Source organism: Cavia porcellus, unplaced genomic scaffold, assembly GCF_034190915.1.
Source record: "Cavia porcellus strain 051 isolate PalLab524CR breed Dunkin Hartley unplaced genomic scaffold, mCavPor4.1 scaffold_26, whole genome shotgun sequence".
Classification (NCBI taxonomy): Eukaryota; Metazoa; Chordata; class Mammalia; order Rodentia; family Caviidae; genus Cavia; species Cavia porcellus.
In genome coordinates this window covers 45,890,242-45,916,285 of record NW_026947509.1, presented here as the reverse complement: position 1 = coordinate 45,916,285, position 26,044 = coordinate 45,890,242, and the positions used below count along the sequence as shown (strand labels likewise).

The 26,044-nt window shown below is 41.8% G+C and overlaps 2 protein-coding genes across 9 annotated transcripts in view; one reads left to right on the top strand and one right to left on the bottom strand.

The window, feature by feature from the left end:
* The first annotated feature begins 1,111 nt into the window (after positions 1-1,111).
* The window catches only part of Mettl21a (methyltransferase 21A, HSPA lysine), a 50,728-nt gene continuing 25,795 nt past the window's right edge, over positions 1,112-26,044 (top strand). The window contains exons 1-3 of one of the 3 annotated variants that reach the window (XM_063237365.1): positions 1,112-1,745; positions 3,336-3,447; positions 4,247-9,765. In XM_063237365.1, the coding sequence (XP_063093435.1) occupies positions 1,599-1,745; positions 3,336-3,447; positions 4,247-4,326 (339 nt within the window). In that variant the 5' untranslated portion in view covers positions 1,112-1,598 and the 3' untranslated portion in view covers positions 4,327-9,765. The other 2 variants (XM_063237364.1, XM_003474187.5) reach the window with 2 other exon arrangements.
* The window catches only part of Creb1 (cAMP responsive element binding protein 1), a 64,745-nt gene continuing 52,140 nt past the window's right edge, over positions 13,440-26,044 (bottom strand). For 3 of the 6 annotated variants that reach the window (XM_063237362.1, XM_063237361.1, XM_063237363.1), the window contains one exon: positions 14,842-20,796. In XM_063237362.1, the coding sequence (XP_063093432.1) occupies positions 20,652-20,796 (145 nt within the window). In that variant the 3' untranslated portion in view covers positions 14,842-20,651. Of the gene's footprint in view, positions 20,797-26,044 lie in introns of all 6 variants that reach the window. The other 3 variants (XR_010043503.1, XR_010043504.1, XM_013157659.3) reach the window with 3 other exon arrangements.

Below are 26,044 nucleotides of genomic sequence, written 5' to 3'. Positions count from 1 at the left end.
CTCTGTGGAAAGCAACGCTCCTACTTTTCTGAACAGCTAAAGGTCCATGCTGAAATATTCTTCACTTGAGAAATCGCCTGGCTGTCCCACCTGTGCTCAGTCAGCTTTGGATGCGGTCAAAGCCCCGGGTCTCAGTGGGTACTGTGAAGGTTTCTTTCCGGCTCATGCTTCCTGTAGTAGTTCTGCCCATGCTGTTGCTCACGGGAGGCAGAGTCACGTCTGCCCTGTTCTGATGGCCAAGCCACACCACCAAGGTTGAACTTGGTGGGTGCCTTTGCAGCCTTTCTGAAAAGCGTGCCTAGGATGGGCCCATGGACACCCGATGTAAGTAATGTGTAATCTGTCATATCCCTGGTTGTTTCAGGGATTAAAGTTTTGTTTCCAATGTTTTTGGGGACCACTGATTGTTTTGGTTTATTTTGTTTAAACCGGTTCATTTTAATGTCTACGCTGCTCTAAATTGCAAGTTTTGTTTTTTCAATTGCAAAAAGGGAGCATGGGGGAGCAGGTGAGCATATAAGGACCCTCTTTATCTCAGGCACCCCTAAGGTGCCTGGAGTCTGAGGAGTTTAGCAGCACCTCAAGGTTTAAAGTGTCAAAGGCAGAATTTAAATTTTCAAGGTTCCTCCGACCCGAAAGCTCATTGTTTTTCTTATGCCTAATGCTGACTCCCCAAAGAGACGATAAAAGGAAGAAAGGGGTACTTTTTAAAGTTAATATTACTAATTATACACATTCATGAAATAGGTGACATTTCACCAGATGTTGCTTGTACTGATAACATCAGGGTAATGCACAGTTCCCTTTTAATTGTAAGGTTTCACAAAGGATAAGGAAAAGGGCCAGGCGTGGTGGCCCATGCCTATAATCTCAGCACTCAGGAGGCTGAGGCAGGAGGATTGTTGGGAGTTCCAGGCCAGCCTGGGCTACAAAGGCCAGCCTGAACTGCATAATGAAATCTTGTCTCAAAAAAAGAAAGGCCAAAACAAAAAATCAAGAAAAAGGAAACTTGACAAGCACAGAGCCATAGCAGATTAAGAAAGACCAAGGAAGGGAAGGCGTCGGGAGGCCGGGCGCGCCCCCTGCCGGCCGGGAGAGCCCAGGCGCAGGCGCAGTCCCGACCGGCCGGCCGCGGGCCAGGCTCCCGGCACCTCCGGGAGTGGGAGGCGCCCCGCAGAAGTGCTCCGGGGCCCGGCGCGCCTGGGACTCCGCCCTGCAAGGCCGCGGCGCCCACCTCCGTCTCTCCTTCCCCGAGGAGCGGCGAGAAAGCCCGCCACGCGGAGCGCGGGCCGGCGCTGGCTGAGCCCCGCCCGGAGCCGCCCGGAGCCCGCGAGGCGGCGCTGAGCCCGGAACCCTGCGCAGGGCCGGGGGCGCAGCTCGGGTCCAGGGCCCGCGGGAGGCTCGGAGCGGGCCTCGCTCGCGGCGTGCGCCCCGGAGCCTGGCGAGGCCGGGGCCAGCAGGGCGCGCGGCGGGGCGGTTGCGCGGCCGCGCGGTTCCCGCACCCTCCTCGCTCCGCCCCGGCGCTCTGCAGCGGCCGTCGTCGTCTGGAGCTCCCGGAGCGAGGGCGTCCGGCCGGGCGCGCCGGCACCGCACGCGCCATGGCGCTGGTGCCCTACGACGAGGCCTCGGGCCTGGGGCTGCGCAGGTTCCACAAGCCCCTCGCCACCTTCTCCTTCGCCAACCGCACCATCCGGGTCCGCCAGGACTGGCGGCAGCTGGGGGTCGCCGCGGTGGTTTGGGACGCGGTAAGTGAGCTCCAGAGTCATCCCCGCCCCCGCGCAAAACGGCCACTCTTCATCAGGCTGGGCATGGGCGTCTATTGGAAAAAGAAGAATAAGGACCTCCGCAAATGCCAGACACACACCGTGCACTTCACCTGTTTAACAAAGGCACAGATTCGGTGGTTGTTGAAAGAAAAAAAGTATGTGCAGAGTAATGCGACGGTCACCCCAGCCCCCTTCCCCTCCCCGGCCACTGTTCATTCAGGTAGAATGTGTTTGGAGGGTGGGTCAACGACTCGGTTGCTGTCGGGGCAGTAAGTTAGGCACCACGAATGACAAAGCCCGGAACGCGTGGCATGGTTTTGTTTTTGAGTTTTATATAGTAACAGAAGGGCTGTAAAATCATTATTTTGTATCGGAGATCGAACTAATGACCTTGCACATGCCAGGCAGGCGCTTTTGCCACTGAGCTAAATCCCTAGTCCCGAGGCTGTGAAATTAAGGTTGCTTTTCTACCTCTTCAAGCCCTACTGCCTGTCTGAGGATGGTGACTGGTGTCCTCAGCCCATCCCGCCACCCTCAGGGTCTGGGGAGGAGGGCTGGCTTCATTTTAAATCAGTGATTGGAAGAAACACAATTTTAGTCTTAACATCAATTAGGAATGGAAGAAAACATTGAGGAATACAAACGTGTGTGTGTATATGTATATATATATATATAATATATAATATATATGTGTGTGTATATATAATATATATATTATATATGCGTGTGTATATATAATATATATGTATCTGTGTATATATACGTATATATATATATATATATATATATATATATATTTTTTTTTTTTTTTTTTTTTTTCCCAGACCAGGTCTCTCCGTGCAGTTTGGCCTGGGCTTGCACTTACTGTGTAGCCCAGGCTGATCTCAAACTCAAAAGCAATTCTCCTGCCTCAGCTTCCTGAGTGCTAGATTACAGGCATGTGCCATTACTTCTGACCTAAAATACTAATACATTAAACTTGGTAATACTAGTTCTAGGAAACAGCCCAAAGTAACTACATGGAAACTGTTCCCATAATTAATAAAAATAATGATAGTAAGGAATGGGATGCTTCTTAAATGCTTACCAAGTAGAACTGCCGATTATAGTGTGAAAAACAACGTAATAAATGATGTCAACATTATATAATTCTCATTAAAAGACCGTGGGCAAATGCTAACTCACACATCATGTTTTGGGCTCAGGGAGGCCCCTGGGCCTTGCTCTGCTTCAACGAACTTGGACAGGTTGTGGCTGTGTTGGTCTGAGCTTGGTTTGGAGCTGTATGTTACCTTAAACGCAGTCTGGGTGGTTCTGGTTCTGGTCAGTTTTCCTGGACGTTTGTGTAAACAGACCAGGGCCCAGGCCTTGTAGATCCTCCTGAGGCACACATTGCTATTGGGTGGGGCTTTCGGTCTGCCCTGCTGGCCGTGCTGCAGTGGGAGCTCCCATGCCCGTTGGTAAAAGCGGACAGGCATCACACAGCCGGGCGAGTGTGCATCGTCTAAAAACTCTGTAACTTCTGGAACTTTACTGGCTGCGTCCTAATCACACCGTGTTTTGACTCAGGCCGTCGTTCTATCCACGTACCTGGAGATGGGCGCTGTGGAGCTCAGGGGCTGCACTGCTGTGGAGCTGGGGGCCGGCACAGGGCTGGTGGGCATCGTGGCCGCCCTGCTGGGTGAGTGTGAGCAGAACTACCTGGGAAGTGCGTTGGTTCTTTTCCTGGCTCAAAACTGCTCGTTTCCCTCATCCTGCTTTACTTTCTTTCCTGCACTTAGGAGCTGTGGGCCAACATGCAAATTTGTGCTCTTTCACTGTTACCCTCTGATTTCCACTTTCACAGCAGATAGCCTTGCCCTCCTTTCCCATGTGACACCAATGACAGGCCCTTAAAGCGACTTTGATTTCAAGGAGAATAATCTCGTGTCTATAGTTTTTCAGATTAAAGTGCTTAAGTCTGTATCAGCTTGCCTCCCTGCGTTATGGAAAGTGTTATTGGTAGGGGATGGGGTTTCCCTCTGCTTTTCTGAGAAGCGGACTTCACACAGAGCTTGATGGGCAGGTGTAGAAGCTTGTGGGTGTGGTGAAACGCATACATAGGTTTAGTTCTAGGGAGGTTCTCACATTTCTTTTACTATTACTGTTTGCATGGTCTCGGGTAAGCTGTTTAACTTCCAAAGGTGATTTCAACACCCTGAAAAGGAGATAATAACAATATTTACTAAAGTCTGTTAGAAATTTGTATATGTGGAGGTGGGAAAGTCCGGATACAGTATTCCAAATAGTGTCAAGGAGCCAAGAGCCAAGCGTTAGTTGTTCCCAGGAAAGACTCAGCCAGGGAGGCAGAGCAGCGGCCCAAGGCATTGTTCGGTGATTGGGAGACATGCCCTTCACTGCTTGGCTCTGTTCTTAGCACCCAAGGAGTTCACTGCTGCTGTCATCCAGTTCATTCCTTGCACATCTGTCTGTCCTGCTAGGTGGGGGCCTGAGGAATGGGGCCGCATCACACTCTGTCCCTGGCCCTGGGAAGCACCTGCCACTCGGGATGTTTGGATAGTTCTCAAATAAGAGATGAACAAACTGGACTGGTGACTTTTTGAAAGTTGTGAAAGTTAATGTTTCTGTTATTAAACCGGTGTAATTATTACAAAAATAATTACACATATCTCTGCAGTGTAATTATCATTAGCATTTAGTGCATTTCCAGTCTTTCTCCATTTGTATTTTAAAATTATAAATCTAATTATAGTTTTATATATATGTCGGCATGTGTTATATATGTGCATATGCACATATAAAAATGTTTAAGACATTGTAAACATTGTACGATTTCAAACTTAATTGCTACAAAGTATTAGACTGGAACAGTGAAAAAATGTCTTTAAAAACAACTAAAATACATAAAGAGATTTGAAAACATAAGACAGTGATTGACTGTTTTCCTTTCAAAAGTTTTTTTTTTTTTTTCCCCGCCCTGTACTTACCTGTGCCTGGTGGATTATTGCGGTTAGAGCAGTGAAAAGTAGGTTAGTGTCTTGGAAATGGGATCTTCAAAGTCTGTTGGGAAGGGGAGAATAAAGACAAATTACATTTTAAAAGCACCCCCAAAGTGGTTAGTGCTCTGCAGCACAGGGTGAGAAGACTTTCTGGTTAAAAGAGACTGACAGCCGCCGATTCCAGAGCAGAGCCGCTGTATTCTGGGGGAGTGTGTGGTGACGATTCTCACACCCCCACGGCATGCGAGCAGACCTGGCCTTCAAGTTCTTTTCAGGTGCCAGAGAGGGGTCAACAGAGAGGTCGGTCACAAGCTAATGGATTTCAGTTAGAATGTGAATGCAGTCTGACTCTCAAACTTTGGTTGTTAGTTGGAAGATCTCTACAGGCTTTACTCAAGTTGGAAGCTATTTGTAGAAGAAAAATGACCTGTCTTGAAGACAGGATTCTTTAGGGAATTTGGGTTTTAAAAGCTTCCCATGTGATCTGATGCCTGACTAGGCCTAGGGATGGCTGTCTTAAAATACAATGTTCTGAAAGGAACTGACTTAACTTTTCTCTAAATCTCTGCAAATCCCTACTGAATTTTTGACTTTACATTTAACTGAAAGCCAGATATTTCTGCCTGGCTGTGTCAGTCGATGTGAAAGCTGGTTCCTCCTCCACTGCTGCGTTGGCCTCACTGTCCCAGGAGTCACAGGCCAGCTCCTTGGCTCCCCCAGCTCGTCAAGCTCTGCAGTCCCTGAAGCCTGCATTCTGCAGTGGTTGCTTCCCCTCCCTCCCTGACTTGGGCCCTCATCCTCCGTCTCCTGGCTGACAGTTGCTTCTTCCCACCTTGATCTCATATCCACTTTCCTTAGCACCTGTCGCTGTATCTCATCTAAAAGCAGAATTCATGGGGTGACCTGTGTTTGAATGTTTGGGTGCCTTCCCATCGCCAGCTTCTTAGTAGGATTCTGTAATCTCATCTCGCCTGACTCTGCACCTCTTTGGGGAGGTCCCGAGGCACACACCGCGCTCTGGCCTCTCCCTTTTGCCCTGAGTAACCCTCTTCTCCCCTTTCCCTGGGCCATGCCATAGCTCAGCGTAAGCTCAGCTTTTCCTTCCGGTGACCTCTGCCGCTCTTGAGAAATTTCTCCTTTGTGACTGCATGACTTCCTGCGCACACGCATGTTCCTGTTGTTCTGCTCCCTACACCGCATCAGCTATGTTTCCGTGACTGTGTCCCTGTGAGCTTCAGAGCTCTGAGGAAGGCCTGTCTGTCTCACATGCATGAGTGTTTGAAGACATTAAAGTGCTGCTAATAAACTAAAAGTGGTGGCACGTTCTTCCGTGTCCTGTTCCCACTTCTCAGGGAGCGCGGCATGCTGTTTCTTGCTGGGTCTGTTCCCACTCATCTGTTAGGAACTCAGTATTGTCTCGCTTTCCTCCTTACCGAGCTTGAACCCCCTGCGTGTTCACTTTATTGCCATTTTCACAATTTGTCAACACTGTGCGTGCCAGTGCATTATCATACTTGGCTCAGAAAAATCCGGGAGAAATGCAGCCTTCTCGGGCTCGGGCCTGGGCTGCTGCAGCCGGGTGTGGCTGGAGGGAGCTGTGCTGCTGGCCCTCACCTGATGTGCATGACCCAGCGACTTTTCTGGTGCTGGTGGTGGAGGAGCTACATTCCCAGGCTTTTATCCTTTTCTTTTGAGCCAGAGTCTCACCAAGTCGCTCAGTAGCCCACACTGGGCGAGAACCCACAGTGCTTTTGCCTCAGTCTCTCAGAGTGCCGGGATTAGAGGTGGTCGCCCCTCTGCCCAGCTTTCAAGAGATGTGGATGCTGCTGGCTGTCACACTCCAGCTCCGCTTTACTCTGCCGGTTTTCATGAGCTTTCAGACTGCACTCTCTGATTGTTCATTCTCGGCTCCCAGCATTCCTCATTTCAGTTGGGAAGCGTAAGCACAGCCTCCCACCACGGCCTCCCCACACCCGGGGCTGGCCCCGGCCTGCTCCGCTCGCTTGTGCCCGACTGTCCCCTCGGAGTGAGCATCCCATGTGCTGCCACCTGTTCAGGGATCCTGCTCCCGCATTGTCACTGCTCTCCCTTTCTAGTCAGTCATCCTCCTCAGCATGTAAGCTTCTATCACTTCTCCCCTCTTAGCAAAGGAGTGTAAACTTCTAAAGAGGCTGGCTGTCCATCTGTGGCAGGAAGTGAGTAAGGGACCCTGGGATATCGTCCTAGAGACAGCGGGGAAGCTGTCAGAGATGACCAGGGTTGTGTCAGGGTCCACTGGCAAAAGATGGGAAATTTAACCACCAGGAATGATAAATCTCAGTGGTTATAATACGTCAGGTATGTTTCATCTGTGTGTTCACAGCAACAGAGCCCACCTAGTTAGTTATCTTCGGAGGATGCTGAGAAATCAGGTCTTTATTTTGCGATCTGGCTTGTGAAAGGGGATGGAGAAGGAAAAGCAATCCTGTCTTCCCTGATGAGTTACAGAATGAGTAACTGCTTCTCAGCAAGCACAAAAAGAATATAAAGCCTATAAGGATTGAGTACTGAGGCTTCAAGGCTGCTGGTGTCTCAGAAATAGAGCCTACCAGACTTGTGGACAGGCAGCCTGTATCTGTATCTCCCACCCAATCATGCAAAACACCACCAGGGCATACGTGTAATGGGCAGGGGTGGAAATCTAGATGGTAAAGCCCAAACCCACAGTTAAGGCAGAGATCCCTGAAAGGCAGGAGAGTAGACACTGGCAGGCCGTCAGTCGCAGCAAGATGAGGCCACTAGCACCCTTCACCTGGACTACTGTGGGGCTCCCCCAGCCTCCTTCCTTTGGCCTGGCTCCCACCAGAGGTGCTGTTCAGAATCCGAGGCAGACCCTTCAAACTGATGCTTAGCACTTCCAGTGGCTTCCCCTCCCACCAGGAAAAGCCAGAGCCTCTCTGAAACCTGACTGATGAAGCTGTTGATGACAAGCCGTGCGGTCTGTGACTCCTCCAGCGTCATCTGCTGTGACTCTAGTCCTCATCGCGCTGTTCCAGCCCCACTGGCCTCCCCGCGCCTGCCTGGAATGCTCTTCCCTGATTTGCCTCTGACTGTCCCCTCTCTCCCTCCCTGTCTGGCACCAGCTCAGTGATGCCTTCCCTGGACACCTAACCTGCACGTTCATACCTGTCCTGCTTCCTCAGATTTCAGGCCTCTCTTTTTTATTTTTTTCCTTAGTTGTGTCACCAACTAACAAACTGGGTATTCTACTTTTTTAAATTAAACATGGGTATTACTTGTGCCCTTGCTGGAAGGTAAGCGCTGTGAGCATTAGGAGTATTTGTCCCTGGTGGTAGTCAGTTAGATACTTATTATAGAGAATTGGCCAGCAGACACTAGGATCTGTTCAAACTTGCAGAATATTTGGCTTAGAAGTAGCCACCTCCAAAGTCCCCGAGATAGGCATTGGAGAAGCTATTAAAATAAATAGTGGATGGATGTCTTAAAGAATAGATCATTCCTGTGTTGCCCAAAGAGTGCTCCATGGACAGTAAGAAATCCAGAGGTGGCCACGCATGGTAGCAGACATTGTAGTCCCAGCTACTCTGGAGGCTGAGGTAGGAGGATCACTTGATTCCAGGAGTTTGAGGCTGTCTTGGGTAATACAGTGAGACCTCATCCTCGGAAGAAGGGAAGGGGGATGAGGGGAAAGGAAAGGGAAGGTAGGAAGGAGCAAGGGCGGGAGACTGATGTCAAACCGGGAAGAGGCATACTGTCCAGCAGCAAATGCTCACAATGGCTCATAAAGTCCCGGCTTGTAAATTTAGCAGCTTGGGCACTTTCATCTGCATCACACTCTATGACTAAATGTCCAGCTGAATCACATACCACCATAGTGTTTCATGCCAGGAGACACCAGGTATAGGCTGTCTGCAGGACAGGGCAGACCATAGCTGGCCTGAGACTCCATGGAAGACTGCTTGCTGCAAAAGGATACAAATGAGAAATATTCTCATGAAGAATGCAACATAAGTGGGGCCAAAATGAACGCAATCACGCTTTTGTAGATGAGGTTATTGGGCTGACTTCACGTGGTTCCTTAAATATGTAGTTGTCTTCTCACACTCACATGGGTTAAAACAGTCTTTTAGTTCATACTCAGCAGCCCACAAGAAACAGATCAATAAAAGCCTACATCATTAGTTTTCTGCGTTGCACCTAGAAACAGTTTGCAAAAAACAGAAACTAGCATTTTAACTTGCATTCCTTAGACGTGAAATACTCTTTTTTTATTTTGGCAGTATGGGGATTGAGCTGAGAACTCTCAGGCATGCTGTCCAAGGGCTTTTCATTGAGCTTTCCACAGCCCTTTTTAGTTTGAGACAGGATTGCTCAGGCTTGTCTCAAGCTTGCAGTCCTCCCTGCCTCAGCCTCCCAGCTAGAATTATAGGCGTGCACTGTTGTGTCCAGCTTGCAGTAATGCATAAGGGTTTAACAGTTTTTAACTTAAACACAAAGAGGTTAGCTGCTTCCCAGCAGAATGAGGAGAGGTGGACTCGGATTCCGCAGTAGCTGGTTTCTCCTTTCTGCTGCCTTAAAAATACATCAACCCCACAAAATCACCTTTCCCATAAAAGTACTCCGTTGTCAGATTTTTTATTCTCGGATTCAGCTGTGCCCTGAGGTTTGCTGACTTGGTCGTGGTTTAAAGAGTGAGGCACAGCATTAGATGGTGGGCAGCTCTGCTTGCAGAGTTCAGAATCGCTTGCTGTGTCACTCGGAGGCACTGCAGTTTATCAGCCCAGATTCAGGACCTAGCGGGCATATTATGGAGGCAAATCGAAGGTTTACTGTCACCAGAAAGCGAGGAGAGAGCTGCCGTTGTTCTGACCCATTTTGACTGTTTGCGCAGGACACAGTCTGTGTATCAGGTGGGATATTTAGATCACTCTGTGTGTAATTGGACCCCCTCACTACCAGCCATGGTACTGATCTGCACGTTGCTCTCTCTTTTCCCAACACTGCAGGTGCTCATGTGACTGTCACGGATCGAAAAGTGGCATTAGAATTTCTTCAATCAAACATTCAAGCCAACTTACCTCCCCACATCCAGACCAACACTGTGGTGAAGGAGTTGACTTGGGGACAAAATCTGGAGAGTTTTTCACCTGGAGAATTTGATCTGATACTTGGAGCTGACATCATATATCTAGAAGAGACATTCAAAGATCTTCTTCAGACACTGGGCTACCTCTGTGGGGACCACTCTGTGATCCTTTTAGCTTGCCGGATTCGCTATGAACGGGATAACAACTTCTTAGCAATGATGGAGAGGCAGTTCACTGTGAGTAAGGTTCACTATGATCCTGAAAAGGATGTCCATATTTACAAAGCCCAGAAAAGAAGCCAGAGGGAGGACTTATAGTTGGGTATGAGCCTACCGGCCCAAGAAGGGCAGTTAAGGTCATAGACAGGGAATCTAATGCGTTTGATTAGGTAGCTTAGTCTGCCTAAGTAAGTCTCAGAGGACAAAGCCCACGTGCAGAGCAGGGCTCCGTTCCATTGTGATTCTCAGGTGTAGTATTTTACTGCTCTGAAGTTGAGTTCACATTCAGGTGTGAGATTCTGGTCCTGTTACATCCCGTGCTGCTCCGCCTTGCTGAAGTGTTCAGTGATCTGAGGATGGGCTGTGTAAGGGTGTCTCTAACCTACTGAGCCTGTTTTGGTGATCTGAAGTCATGTAGCTTATTTCAAGAACATTCTGAGATATGTAATAATTATCTCAGTTTTCTAGTTTCTGAATATAAAAGGTTTAACACATAATCTCAGCTTTTAGTGTTCTTGAGATTTTGGCCTGTTTAGATCTTAAAAGATTTTTTGATTGAGATTAGGATGGGAGTTTTATGGGGTTTGTGTCCTGTTTTTTGGCTTAATTTCAGGAGTTGTTACGTAACAGGAATAAGTAAAAATTTGAACTATTTTTTGAAAGCATCAAAAGCCTTGGTTACCTTCTTCAAATCAGAAGCTGTTTTTTCTTCCCTTATGCCTTGCCATTTGTCACATTTTTGTACATCTGTTTCCTAGGCCAGAGATGGTGAATCTTGTAGAGACCGAGTGCCCAAACTGCAACCCAGAATCCACTTATTTATCACAAAGTGCCAGCACTGCAGTGAAACCAGACGCTTGGCCACCGGGGCCCAGGGAGCTCCGTGTGCCCACTGTGGCACGATGCCATAGGTTACCCCACTGCAGTAGGCTTTTTCCGGCCCATCTAGCCCTTTTGGAGAACTTCGCACCCACCCGGGCACCATCCTTGCGTGCCCATGTGGCCTGGAAGGCCGCAAACTGCTACAGGCCAGGAAGGTTTCTGCTTTTTAAAGCATTGCTGCTTTGGCCACATCGAGCGTATGACAGGGGCAAGAGACGTTCCATGTAGAGAATACTGACTGGCTGGCTGACTGCCACATGTCTTATCATCACCTTCCATAGACTTTGTATTAGAGAGAGGTTTACAAACAATTAAAAATAAGACCTTATCCCTTTGAACCTTTTAATGAGTATTTTGTATGTGTATTTTGTATATGAAGTTCTTAATGATCCTCCTGGCTCTTGTCTTCCAAGTGCTGAGATTCCAGACTCGTGCCTGGCTTCAGTGTGCTGCTTTTGTCCTTAAATACAGAAATCTAGACCAAGCCCTGACTTTCATGTTCCATTTCTTTAACATTTATGTGGCTAAGTTATCCAGTGCATATCAGTAACTTGTCTAATTATCAGGTATTACTGTTGTGACACTTTATTAACTTGTATATATGCTGCCAGACATTAGAACTTTAAGAAGGTGCTTCTTCTCCAGGCAGTTCCCTCTGAAGATCACTTGCTTTAGTTCATGACAGAAACATTTTCAGGTAGTTGCTAACACAGAACATTTAAGACTAAAGGATTGAATTCTGAACCGCCAAATCCTCTAGCTGAACATGAGATTTTTTTTTAAGGTAGAATACAGCCCTAAAATGGAATGTTTATCTCAGCAAATACAACTTATGCTCTGAAAGACTAGGATCTTTTAGTAAGGAGGAACTGATTCTTAGGGGCATTAAAATAACATTCTCAGCAACCACCACATTAATTCCTGAAAGTTCCACTAGGGAAGTGCTCTACCACTGAGCCACATCCCTACTAGCTCCCAACTACACACTTTTAGTTGATAGGAAGCATTTGCTACCAGTTAGTAAATTAACAAAATGGAACATAAAGGTCTTAAACATTGTAACATTCAGTATTGTAAGTGGAGCTAGCCATGGGGCCTAACTTAAGCATTGGTGAAACAGATGTGATTAACTTTAGTGTTGGAGAAACCAGTCATAACCCTGCTCTAGAGGAAGTAGCAACTCCATGAGTTTTCACACACGAGCGAGGTCTCACAGGGTGCTGCGTGTTCTGTGAGCATCATGAAGTCAAGGTGGTCCTCAGCCATTTTGCTTTAAAGCTTGACATGTCTAAGTCTTTTTGCTCTAAAGGCAAGAAATACTTTTCTACCACCATGGGTTAAAAACAACACCAGAAAAGATGGACTGTTGAAAAATTAAACCACTGAACAGTCGAGGACGGTTACAGGGAAAATTGTATTAACAGAAACAAAAAGGGACGCCTACCTACTTAACCTTGTGTAAAACTTGTCTGTAACTTCAAATTTTTCTAAAAACAGATGAAGTGTGACATTAAAACCAGCATAGGTCCATAAAAACAATGTGTCTGGTTCTTAATGCCTAGGAAACAATCTCCAGATCTGAAGAAAACTGTATGTACTTCAGAAATAATTTGTAAGACTCTGTCCTGAAGATACACAAGCTTGTACAAATATTAACTCGGTGTATCCATGTGTAACTGTCAAGTTTAAAACAACCCAAGGGAAAGTTTGTAATTCATCCTTTGTGCAAAACAAGAGAATGCACACTTGTGGGTACAATTGAGATTGTCACTAAAAACATGTATAAGAAATTACCTTTTACTGTTTGCCTGATGTTACACTGTTTCGTTTTACCAGTGTTATTTTAAAAACAAATCCAAATTGTAAAACAGTGAAGATGATTATCAAGAAAGTAAAAACTTGCAGAATGGGATAAAATATAAGGATTGCAAGTACAAAGTAAGGAGTCCTTGTAATTCAACAAGCAAACAACTCAATTACAAAATGAACACAAGACTTGAACAGACATTTCTCCAAAGATACACAAATGGCCAAGGATAACATATGCTCAATATCGCTAGTTATTAGGGAATTGCAAATAAAAATTGCAGTGAGTTCCCTTCACACCTGGGAAGGTAACTATAATTTAAAAAGCTGCAACACGAGTGTTGGGGGAGATGTAAGTAAACAAGCCTTGTGCTGCAGCTGAAGGAGCCAGATAGTCCCTCAGAGTTAAACAGAATCACCACGTGGCACAGCAATTCCACTGTTATAGACCTCAGAACTGAAACCGAGGACTCAAATATGTATGTCCACATGTTCCCAGTAGTACTATTCACAATCACCAAACAAAAACACACTAAACGTCCCACAGACAAATGTGTAAACAATAGCATGCATACAACGGAAAGTTATTTGACGCTGTAGAGGAACGCAGTACTGGCACGTGACAACATGGATGAACCTCAGAAGACACGTTACACGAAAGAAGTCAGGCACAAAGGCACACATGTTACATGACTCCATTTATTTGAATTAGTAAACGCAAAAAGCAAATGTGGTTGTGAGGGGCAGGCAGAAATGGGGAGTAACCAAAGGGTACACGGTTTTATTTCGTAATCAGTGTTGGGCCCTGGATAAAGGTGGTTGTTGCACAACACTTGGAATTCATTAAATGTACTGAATTGCTCATGTTTAAAGTTGTTATATGAAATGCACCTCAACTAGAAACAGGCAAGAACTAGCATTCAAACTCCTGGAAAATACCTTTCTGATGAGGGCTGTTGGGCCCTCTTGTCAGCAGTGCAGCACGTTCAGTCTGCATGTGGAGAGATTGCAAGGTACAGCAAGGACAGACCTCACTGGGTGGTGCTCTTCTGGGCCTGGTGATTCAGTGCTCAGCAACAGCAACACCGCTCACAAGGTGGAGACGGCAGCCACAGAAACAGATCAACAAGAGTAGTACAAGTCCAGCGGGGACCTGTTTAGCAATCTGGAGATGACAAACACGCATCTCCAGTTCAGAGAAGCAGAAGGGCTATCACTGGGTAAAGGCATGAGAACTGGATGTTATTAGACCTAAAGGGAATTTTCTTCATCATTTTGTTGCCAAAGTGTACCCGTGAATTTTTTAGGTGACAGCAAAGACAGGAAAAGATGGGCACCCTGACTTCTCTGGCGGCCCAGGCACCTGAACTTGGCTTATAAGTAGGACAATCACAGGTTCCAACCTGCTCAGCAAATCCTGGTTTATCCCCCAGGATTGTCCCCATGAAGTTAGCATCACCTTTTCACTCGAAAGTGATCACTCTGAAGAAGGGGAAAATGAAATTCAAGTAACAGTTTCACTATAGTGGCAACTATACTAGGCCTAATGGACTTATCTTGATAATTTGTGGAAAAAGCATATGATACTTAATATATGTAACTGCTTATTTGCAGAAGTTCCAGAATGTTCTTTAGATTATAGGAATCTTTTGTGTATCTTAAGCAAGGATTCAAACTACACAGTCTCTTCTATTTTACATAAAACCGAATTTTATAATTCTAAAGAGACCTGTAAAGCTACCTGTTCTTTAGTGCAAATATACATTTTATGACACTGGACACAGTCATTAATGTCCCCATTAGTTATGTCAATGGGACAACAGCATCTCAGATCTTCCAGTAGGCACTGTTCAGGGTTACTACAAAAAGCAGCCTTGTGCTAAAAGCCAGATTGCAAGAAAATGAAGCAAAAATTGAAAATAAGTTCTTGCTGCCTGAATTAGTTTTCCACTGCTATGCAATCTTGGCATACAGTCTAACATAATTATGTTCATTTAACAAAATTAATAAACCCAAGTCCAAGAAACTATCACAACAGAAGTGGGAAACAAGAGGTACCATCCCCCCAAAAAAGAGACTTACAGTTTTTAAAAGCATGTTTATGTGACTGCACATAAATGTCTGTAAAAAGGGCATTATGACAGTTGATACCACAAAGATTACAGTAAGAAAAAGCACTTTATGACAATATTTCACAAATTCACAAGGATCACTTTAATATACAAAGCAATTGCTACCATTCTGAACACAAAGCAGCTAATATGTACATAGTGTTAATAAATGCATTGTGACTCTACATTTTTTTTTTTTACACATAAAACAAAGATTTAGGTAAAAAATTAAAACAGGGATGTTTTTGTAGGGGACATTATTAGAAATGTATTTCCTTCATTACAGTTACTTATTTAGTATTTAACTCCAATAGAAATATCAGAGTTAAAAACTGATACCCTGTTTTGTGCTGATAGCTTTGGGGGAGATATCGTTACCCCAATCTGCAAGGGAAACTCAAAAAGCCAAATATTTTTTAATGTAGAAGTTCCAAATGATATATCTGGGTTAAAAATAATTACGTTTGCTGGGGAATGGGGAAGGCAGAGATTATAGCTGACAAGTACACACCAGGCAAGGACAACTTTTCGTGGGAACTGCTAACCAGCACTCTTTGCCACCCCTATAAATCCATACCCACAGAAACATGTTGACAAGTTATTTTTTCCTTTTAATATAAATAATTCTAGTACATATACACTCGAGTGGCACCTGGATAAAAATACGTCCATAAAGCATTTACCAATTCAATTTTAAAAACACAAGAAAATAAAACCTCCCAAACATAATGATAGAACATCTTATGTGGCCAACTAACATAAGATCATTATCTGCAGGGATTTTCTTCCTTCCCTACCAATTTGTAAACTACCAGATTTACTCACATCGAGAGGCTCTTCAGACAGAAGCTTAAAAATGTTAGCCTTTTATAAGCAAGTATTAACGTAGGTTGTTTAAATTTTCTGCTGTTTGACCCTTTTCAAAGACATTTCCTGTAGATTGTTCATTTTCCTTTTACTTGCTGGTGAAAATAATTTAAAATGTATCATCTTCTGCCCAGCTGGGACCTGCATCCATAGGACCAAAAGGGCAGACAGGTCCATATTTTCTCTCTGTGCTAAACAACTCTGCCTGTTTATAATACTAACTTACTTCGTAGGCTTTGTTCTATTTTTTTTTATTTTTCTTTTTTTAAAAAATAAATTTCAAGCTAAAACACCTGAAATATAATTCCTTCCATTCAAATGTTACGTGGTCCCTCTTGAACTCTGTCTGCCCCAAGGACACATACAAAGGCTTATGTGACATTCACTCCCTAGTGAGAACCTATCAGTCAGCAGAGGTCAGATGGAACTGCAGCACCCTGTTTGTTTGAAAGTCTCCCATACTGACTCAGCTTCATGATATGTTCAACCCCTCAAAGATTAATGCCTCTCCTGGCCACTGATCTAGCATGAAGCAAACCAGTTCCATAGGACACAGAGTGACAATGTAGTCAACAAAGTCAACATTTTAAGTATTCAAGATGAATGTAAGCCACCCAAAAGTTCTAGTTGTGCTCTGTACAACTGTTGAACAAAGTTCCCATAATTCATATATAGGTTTACTAAAACATACTTTTCCTCATCAGAAATCAAATTTAGGCACCATTTCTTTTGACAATAAAGTCAGTTTAAAATGAAACTTGATGGATTTAGGCATACTAATAATATATTGATGTTGGGGGTGAGGACAGTTTCATTTAAAATTGGAAAGAAATGTAATTTAAATTATTTGAATTATTCTTCAATCTTTATTCATGATGAAAAAGTGTAAGGTAAAGTTTGAGCCCAACTTTTACACTTGATCTTAGCCAAAAGGCTGAGAAGCGATGAGCCCAACTTTTAATTACTCAGCTAGTCAAATCTAATTTCCAAATACTTTGCTTCTGTAGCATTTTTAAGGCTAGCTTTTAGGTACTAAAATAAAATCAATGAAAAGTTTCCATTAAAAACGTTCTATGACTTGAAGAGAAAGACCAAAAAGTGTGTTGATAATGAATTGATAAAAGTTACCAATAACTACAACCTGGATCCTTTTTAAAAGCCCAAGTTGCACCAAACATATACAAAGAATTGTAAATATAATCCAAATTAAATAATACAGAACTTTTTTGTACTACGTCAGTGGGGAATACTATACCAACAGTTTTCAGGATTACAAAGGAAATAAAGCCTCAGTGACAGCTGAGAAGGTATGTAACCACTGTCTTCTATCACGTGCTTCATTTAATCCTTCCTGTACAGTGAAGCAGCCTTCCATAAACCAGTTTACGTTAATAGCTGACTCTAGTTGATCACAGCTTTAAACTTACTAAACATGAAAAGAAATCTAGATGAAGTCACTTCAAGTAAGTAAAAACATCCTGATTTACATAACATTTCTTCCTAAGCCTTTGTATGATTCCACGTCATCTCATATGATCACAAAGATGGTAGGGATGGGTCCTGAGAGACAGAGATAAACTTCAGCCAGCTGACTTCTGATTGGACAGCCTGACTGACTGATACTGTGCTTTCAGATCCTTGCACTGCTGCTGTCAAAACACATTTTCTGACAAAAATCCCTGCTCAACTGAAACATTGAAATGGCCCCCCAGGATGATTTTTTGAAAACTCAGTGGTTCTGTTCAAGTTATTTCCAAAACATTCCTACCACATTATAGCTGCCAGATATAAATCAAAAAACCCAAATACTTTTTTGGGGGTGGGGTGGTGGGGGGAGTCAAATGACTAGAAACATTTAAAAAGTATCAAACCAAAGAAAACTATTAAAACAAACTACGTGGAAGAAAAATAGAAGATAAAAATTAATCATGAGTGCTGGAGTAATGCAGTCATAGAAAGTACTAGAAGGGATGCAAAAGAAGACACAAAAATGTAAAATTTCATCTGACCTCAATATACTATAATACTCAGCATTCCTGACTTAAGAGCTCTCAGAGCTTTAGATTATATACGTATGTATATATATATGTACACATATATTATACAAATGCCATTTCCCCCGCCCCCTCCCAAATATCTAAATGAACAGAGCACCTATGACAATATTATGGTTGTCAATATGGTACTTGGGTTTGAAAAAGAATGAACTTAAAATTGCATCTTTTATTTTTTAACTATGTGAACATACTGGATTCTAGCCCTTTCTAAACCACTTTTCAGTTTAACACTATCAAAGCTTGAAAACTCATAATAGTAATATATCAAAAATAAACCCCTCCCCACTTCATTTTTATTAGAGTTAATCTGTCCTATAGATAAAAGTGCCACAAGGCCCTATATTTGCAAAGTGAGCAATTCCAAACTTGCTATTTTCTAGGCAAATCAGTAGCATATATACACACTCCTATGATGACATCTTCATTCCCTTTTGGCCAGTATGAAGAGAAAAACATTATTGATAATGTGGCCATATATGTTCTTGGCTACAGGATTTTTAAAAATTACGTCATTTTCTTAATAAAGATTCTCAAAGTTACAAGCTTAAAAACAAACCCCTATTTTATAATTCTCATATTAAAAAAACTGCATAAAAGATGCCTCATTTCTAGCTGTATAAACTAAAATCTTCAAGTCTTTCCAAGGGTCTAAAACAGATTTAGCAACATTAATACATTTCTCACCTCACTATTAAGTAACTGACTTCAAAACAGTGCAATCATCCTGAAGGTATAAAGGACCAGTTCTCTGCAACTTGTAAACCCACCCACCCGATATGTGATTGCCTTGATTTATCAGGGACCAAGAAGATCACCAACTTCCTAATTCAGCAGAAAGCCTCAACTTTTGGAAACACAGACAGCTTTATAGAGAATACAACTTCCTATACACCAGGCAATTTTTTATAGTGTTTTCCGACATTGAAAATACTCAATTCAACTTTAAGTAATTGCAGTTTGTGGACAGATTTGTGATTTTGTTTGGTATTTGTGAAAGCAAATTTAGAAAATGACATACTATGCTGGTATACAAAGTAACTTTTATGCTACCAGTTTCCCCATTAGCTCAGCAGGACAAACATCACACTTTACAGCCGTTTGCAAGCCTTCTTGAGAATCTGGTGAACTGTCCAAATACAAGGACTGCATCACCCAATGCTTAGAATGATGCTCCTTCACAAACTCTGTTCACCCTTGAAAAAAGACAATGGCTTGTTACAAACAAAAGACAACAGTTACAGATATTAATTAAAAATCTTACTGTTAAAACAGAACTAGTAACTAAAACTTGTATCTGTAGTTTGTCATGTGAAACAAACTTAAATTTCTTAAGTAACCCATGACTAATTAGTTTCTGACTTCTTAAAAAGCAATTTGTTTCTCAAATGAGAAATTATAATCTAACATTATGTCGGTTCCCAATTTTTAAACTCTACCTTAGTCCTATTTTTCTTTTAAGTGATAATTTTTAATTTATCAGGCTTAGTAAATAAAATGAATAACTGATAAATGAAGTACTGTTGGGAACAATGTATGACACACACCAATGCAGACTGTCAGAATTAAAATAGGTAGCTGCTTAATAAATGACAAAGGCGACACAGTATTTTGGAAAGCTCAAACCTACTATCTGTTTTAGATGAAAACAAAAAAATGTTTTACAAGAATGACAACCCAAATATTGTAGTACCATACACATTCAAATATGTCTGAAAAAATTACTCATCTTATGTACAACTATACTACCTTTTGGGCCATATCCTTGTAACTTCTTTCAATTAGAAATTCACTCTCAGAGATTCTCTGATAAAGTGTTAATACGGGAAGGATTTAAAAATCAGTATTTTCCTATTACATAAATATATCATTTTGTTTTCTGTAACATCTTGAAGACTTTCCTGTTGGTGATACAATATAGATGCAAAAAGCAACAGTAATTAGAAATACCTTAAGTAAATGAGTGACAATATAAATATCTTTAATGTTGAGGACAAAATGTTTATTTAAAAACCTTGTTATGTAACTCGGGATTGGTTTACTAGTCAGCATCTTTTTACTAAGATGTAGTGCTAACTAAAATAAGCTCTGTACTTCTATTTACTTTGATTTACTTTAAAATTCAGATACCATGCTTTTTCATTTAGTTGTGTTACTTCTTCTAATGTATTCAAAGATGTTGAACACACAGAACCAAATTAAGAAGCAACAACTGCCCTGTAGCTAATACAGGATGTTTTTAAGGATCAAGGACAAGTTTTTAAGTACTGAAGAAAACAGCAAACAGAGTACCCCAAATTCATTCCTATTTCCTTCAAAACCATACTCAAATTATTTGAGGGTTTTTGTCTTTTAATAGTTCTACATAATTCACCATGAAAATGTGAAAACGAGTCAGTTTGGCAATCAACGCTTTCCCATTGCACCTTACTTACTTCATGCATGCGGCCCACAAATTACTTCAGCGCAAGAGGCTAGGGGAATTCTGTCCCTAAGGCAATCAAGGAGCTCAGCACAAACCTTGAAATCATTAAAAAAATTCATTTTCCTCATTTCCCCCATCATTTTACAAGTAAACAAATTATTACTTCTTGAGGAGAGCAGGAGTTGAAAAGCAGAGGTCTCTTCATGATTCCTGGTGCTGAAAATTTCTTGAGGGGAGAAGTGGAGGCAGGTGTTGGAACATTCACAGTTTAATGCAAAAGCACAAACGAATGAAATTCTGTAGTTGCTTTCAGGCAGTTTTGCGCATAGAAAAAAAAGAAATGTTTAGAAAATAAAATGTTTATTTTGTCTTTCTGGTTGTGGCCAATCCAGTCCATTTTGATTCCACCGTAACAGGTGAAAATTTAACTCCCAAATTAATCTGATTTGTGGCAGTAAAGGTCCTTAAGTGCTTTTAGCTCCTCAATCAGTGTCTTGTTTTGGTTTTCAAGCACTGCCACTCTGTTTTCTAAACATTTCACATATTCTTTCTTCTTCCTACGACACTCTCGAGCTGCTTCCCTGCAAACAAAAAAGGAAGAAAATTTATGTAAATGATTTTTTAGATTGTTTATTTCAGATTTGAGTACTTTGGTCTTTTAAGGAAATTGCCTGAAGGAATAAGCAATATGTTAGGCATTTGAAAAGATACACAGAAATTGCCTTCTATATGATTTTAATATACCATATAAGGTTGATTAAAAATCAGCTAAGAAATGATCACTTAAAAGTTAAAAAGTACCTTTTTAAAATAGAAAATCTTACAAATCTCAGAAAAATCTAAGACTTCCAACAGAAAAGGCTGCTTATTACACTAGCTTTGCATGGTAGCCCTCGTGGCGCGGCTGTACTTTTTCTACTACTTGGCCCAAACTCACTCTGCAGAGCCTGTTTCTCTTCCTACTTTAAGGAAACAAGACAAAACACCCCCTCCACCCCCCAAAAATAACAGAAGTCTTCAATAAATGATGCTTGGTAAACTGGATATCTGCATGCACAAATGAAACTGTTTCATAACCTTAAACTGCATGTAAATATTAACTCCAAGTGGATCAAAAACCTAATTATAAAAACTAAAACCATAAAACTTCCAGAGAAGCTTCCCCAAACTGATTTCAGTGACTTCTTGGATATGACATGAAAATATAACCAACTACAACAAATAGTAGAATATGAACAATGAAAAGGTAGCCTATGAAAGGACATGAAATATTACGAGTCACATATTTCAAGAGGGGTTAATAACCAGAATACATACATAACTCCTGTAACTCAACAACAAAGTAATCAGATTAAAAAATGAGGACTTGGATATTCTCTAATGAAGATATATAAACGGCCAATGAGCATATTAAAAAAAACTAGTATCACCTCATCATTAGGGAAATGCAAAAAATAAGTTGGCTATCTTAAAAACCACTGCCATCACCACTGCCACCACCAGAATATATGAGCTGAACATGTGAAGAAGCTGGGGGGCGGAATATAGTTCAGAGGCAGAAGCACCTGCCTGGCAAGCACGAGGTCCTGAGTTTGATTCCATAAACAAACAAACAAAAAAAGAAAAAAAAAAAGAAAAGAAAAGCAAGAAGCTGGTGAGCTTTGGAATTGTTTTGGGTATGTAAAATAATACTGCTGCTTCAGAAAAGAGAATGAAGGGTCCTTGAAAATTATAAATAGAATTTATCATATGATAAAACAAGTCTCCTTTTCACTCCATATCTAAAGTATTAAAATCTTGGATTTGTGCCCGTGCTCAAAGCAGCCAAGAGGTGGCAGCATTTCTAATGTCTGTAATCAATGGATGAATATGGAACGTGACATGCATACATACACAAATGGAGTACCATCAGCCTTAGGAAGGAAGGAAATCCTGACATGCTGTCATAGGGATGAACCCTGGGACGCTATGCTAGGTGAAGTAAGTCGGCCACAAAAAGACCAAAGAGCATAATTCCACTCATATGAGGTATTTAAAGTAAGCAAATTAATACAAACAAGACCTAAAATGGTGTCTTCCAAGGACTTGGGGGAAGGGAAAATGGAACAGTTGTTTAATGGATCAGAGTTTGAGTTCTCAAAGATAAAAACCATGCTGGAGATTTGCTGCAGTATGATATCAATGTGCTAAACAGTACTGAGCTACACTTCACAATAGGATATTAAATTCTGTGTTGTGCTGTATGTTTTTTCTTAAAATATTACAACAGACCTTATAAATGTGTAGTGAACCTTTCTTATTTCTGAGTACTGCATTAAACTTGCATCATATTGTGCTATGTTTAGTATGATTAAAAATTACTACAAAAAGCCTGACATTGATGAAAAATAATTTTAAAAACTATCTTTAGCAGGCTTCCAGGTATAAACTAGTAAATTTTTTTTTTAGTTCTACATGGCCAAAAGCCCTATCAAACTTTTCATACCTCAGTTCCTAGCACAGGTACTAATACAAGGCAGGTACTTACTGTTCAATGAATGCTAGTAGTAGAACACAAAAAGACTAAGTTTTTAAAATATGAAAAAGTTATTTACAATTAATAATTTACAACAGGTGCATGTACAGCACAGCAGTTGATAGTATCTTCAGTGGCAGCTTCTTGGTCTAAGTGTTTTACCTTTCCTGATTGTAAGAAAGAAATGAGCACGTTATCTACCTCAAAAGGTATGAGTTAATATAGGTAAAGTACATGAAAAAGGACCCGCTACAAATGTTATGTATTATTTCTTGATAATTCAAATAGTAGTATAATTCTACTAGGGTTAGCATTCCATTACTGTTTTTATCCTTACATGGCCTATCAATTCAGAAAACCAGAACATTTGTTTCTAACGCAAGCTGATTTGGACAACATATAACCCATGTACCACTTTACCACTGAAGATTTCTTTGGAAATGGGTTAAAATGCTCCAACATTCTGCTGAACAGTGAAGGCACATCAAGGGTGCTTTGGGGCCGACAGGAAAATAGGAACGACGACTCAGGTCAATATGGATCTTTATATATTTGGTGGAGTCTAACAATACAGAGAACATAGAGAATGTATGTACATTTTTAAGAATTTCTGCCACAGCTGACCAATCTCATTTTTGTTTTCTCTTCTCTACTACCTGATGACAGACAGCCCATAAGTAAAACTGCCCACATAAATGCTGTATCTACAAGCTAGTTTTCCAAAGGTGAACTAATATCCCCAGAGGTCAGTACCTCTCAACTTTCTATCACAATTACAAGACAGTATCATGAAAGATTAAAGTAAATGGTTCTCAGATATGAAAACACCAGGCTAAGAAAATGAATTTCTTTAATGGAAGCCTCCGTGGGATTCTTTCAATGTACTAATGTGAACTGAGGCCCTAAAGTAGAGTTTTGTAAAGCATGTCCTAAACTTAATCTGTTGATGCTTACATTAGTTATGCTTTAACAGAAATTAAGATGGATATAAATTTAATGTGATGTCTTACACAATGATGCTTAAGTTATAATGTAAAATAAAATCTGGATATAGATTTTATATGATATACCAAAAAGAGTTCTAAACTGGGTATTAGAAAATTTGGGTTTAGATCCTAAGTCTTGACACTAAGTTGTATAGGTTCTAGCAGATCCCATCAGCCCTGACTAAAGGACTGCTTTCTTATCTGTTTAAGGAAGCAAACAACAGCCCCCTGCCATTTCACATGTCCCATAGCAGGGACATGTTAGCTTTATGTTAAAGCAGATGCAGGGGACAGACAGGGTGTGCCATTTTAAAATACCAACTTTAAGTGATGAGGTAGCAGGCATTTTACTATTAAAATAAGCATTGTTATTTTAGACTAGAATACAAAATTCAAATAAGCCTCAAGTAAGAAATTTAAAAGAATCTCTGGCTTAGAGATCGGCTCTTAAAGCTTCTCACAAGTTTCTGTGAGCAAAGGAGAATGAAAGGACTAATGCGGGGATCAGTCCAGGCCACTGTGGAGAACCTATGGCACCGTGCTGCAGCAGACTGGCTGTTGTCACTGAGAGCTCTAACAGGTTTGCCATCACTGGTCTGGGGACTTACTGTGACAAAGGACTTCCATTACAAAAAAAGGACTTAGGATTCCATGCTTTCAGGCAACAGATGGCATATAAATTCTGAAACTGACTTACAAATATATCTTAGGAAAGTTCTTTTATATAATGTGTTTCAATATCCTCCTAAACTACCGAATTTTTTTGCCTCTATGATATTCCTATTTTGTTTTAACTACTTCTTTTTCTCAGCATCTGCAATCCTTCCATACAATCTGCCTTTTCCTCCTTGCCCTTAAATTTGTACATCTTTCTAGTTTTCTTTTTTTTATTTTTTAGAAATAGGGTCTCGCTCTGCACTTCAGGCTGGCCTTAAGCTCACTTTGTAGCCTACATTGGTCTCAAACTCACAAGGATTCTCCTGCCTCTGCCTCCCAAATGCTGGGATTACTATCTTCCTAGTTTTCATTCACTTGACTTACCTTACTTTAAAAATAGGTGCACTGGTTCTATCTTTTGCCTCAGGGTATAGAGGACTACAAAGAATGTTGCTCCTAACTCTTCTGGAAAAGAGGACTAATGTCAAATTAATGAATTTTTTGAAACCTATCAGAGACCTAAGATCACAGGAAAATGATCCAAAAATTTAAGGAGACAATGCATCAAGAAGAGACAAAAATATAGCCTTGCCTGGCACAGAGGCAACAGGACAATGGTAAAAATCTTTTTTACCATTTCATCTAAAATTAGTGAGAATCTGAAGGCCAGATTGAAAGCCGGTGGTTAGTGGTCAGCTTCTGAAGGATACAGTAACCAGAGAAAAACTGGTATGATCTTTTCCCACACAGCTCATCAGAGGTTCACAGGTGCAGAGTCCTAAGTCTCCACTGTGGTACAGATCTGGGAGTCTATCTATGTGTGTGGAATGAGTCCTATCATTTAGAAGGGAAGGGCGACATTGCGGGCCTCAAGGAGCTGGGTGATTCGGGCGGGCGGTGTTCCTCACAAATAAAGGGAGAGATCTCACCCTGAGACCAAGAGAGAGATAGTACATGTTTAAGCCTGAGCCTTGATCAGAACAAATTCCCTGTCATTCTGGAAAAACAGCTCCAAATAAGCAACTATGAACAATTACTAAGAATACTAATGAGAGACATAGGGGAGAAACAAGAGCTTGCCAACAGACCCTAGGGAAGGCACAGCACACAAGGAAGCCAGCAAGGTTAGAATCAAGCAGATTTCTCTGGAAACTTCCTGTTACATTACTAACAAGCCCGTTCTGCAGGTGTTTGAAAGACTAGTACACTGACAATAATCCTCATGATTCACTCAGTAACCCAAGCCCTCCAAGATGGGCAAACTCTCTTTTTCTTTCCAGACATAAAAATAGTTCATGTCACTACTGTCCCACTACGAGTTGTCTGGCCTCACAAAACACGTGAATGAAACAAAGAGAATTCACACTCCCACAAGACACAGCAATCAGAGCTAGATTCAGAGCCTGAAGAGATGGTGCATGCCCGTAATCCTAGCATTCTGGGAGGTTGAGACAGGAGGTTCGCTGTGAGTTTGGCACCAGCCTGGGCTCTGTAGTGGTTTCAAGGTCTGTCTGGACTGCACAGTGAGACCCTGTGTCAAAAAACAAAACAACCAAACCAAACTAACAAAACTAGAATCAGGTATAACACAGCTGTTGCCAATATTTAATAAAAAATTTAATGTAACTATGACTAATATGCTAAATACCCAAAAGTTCAAAAAGTAAGTAA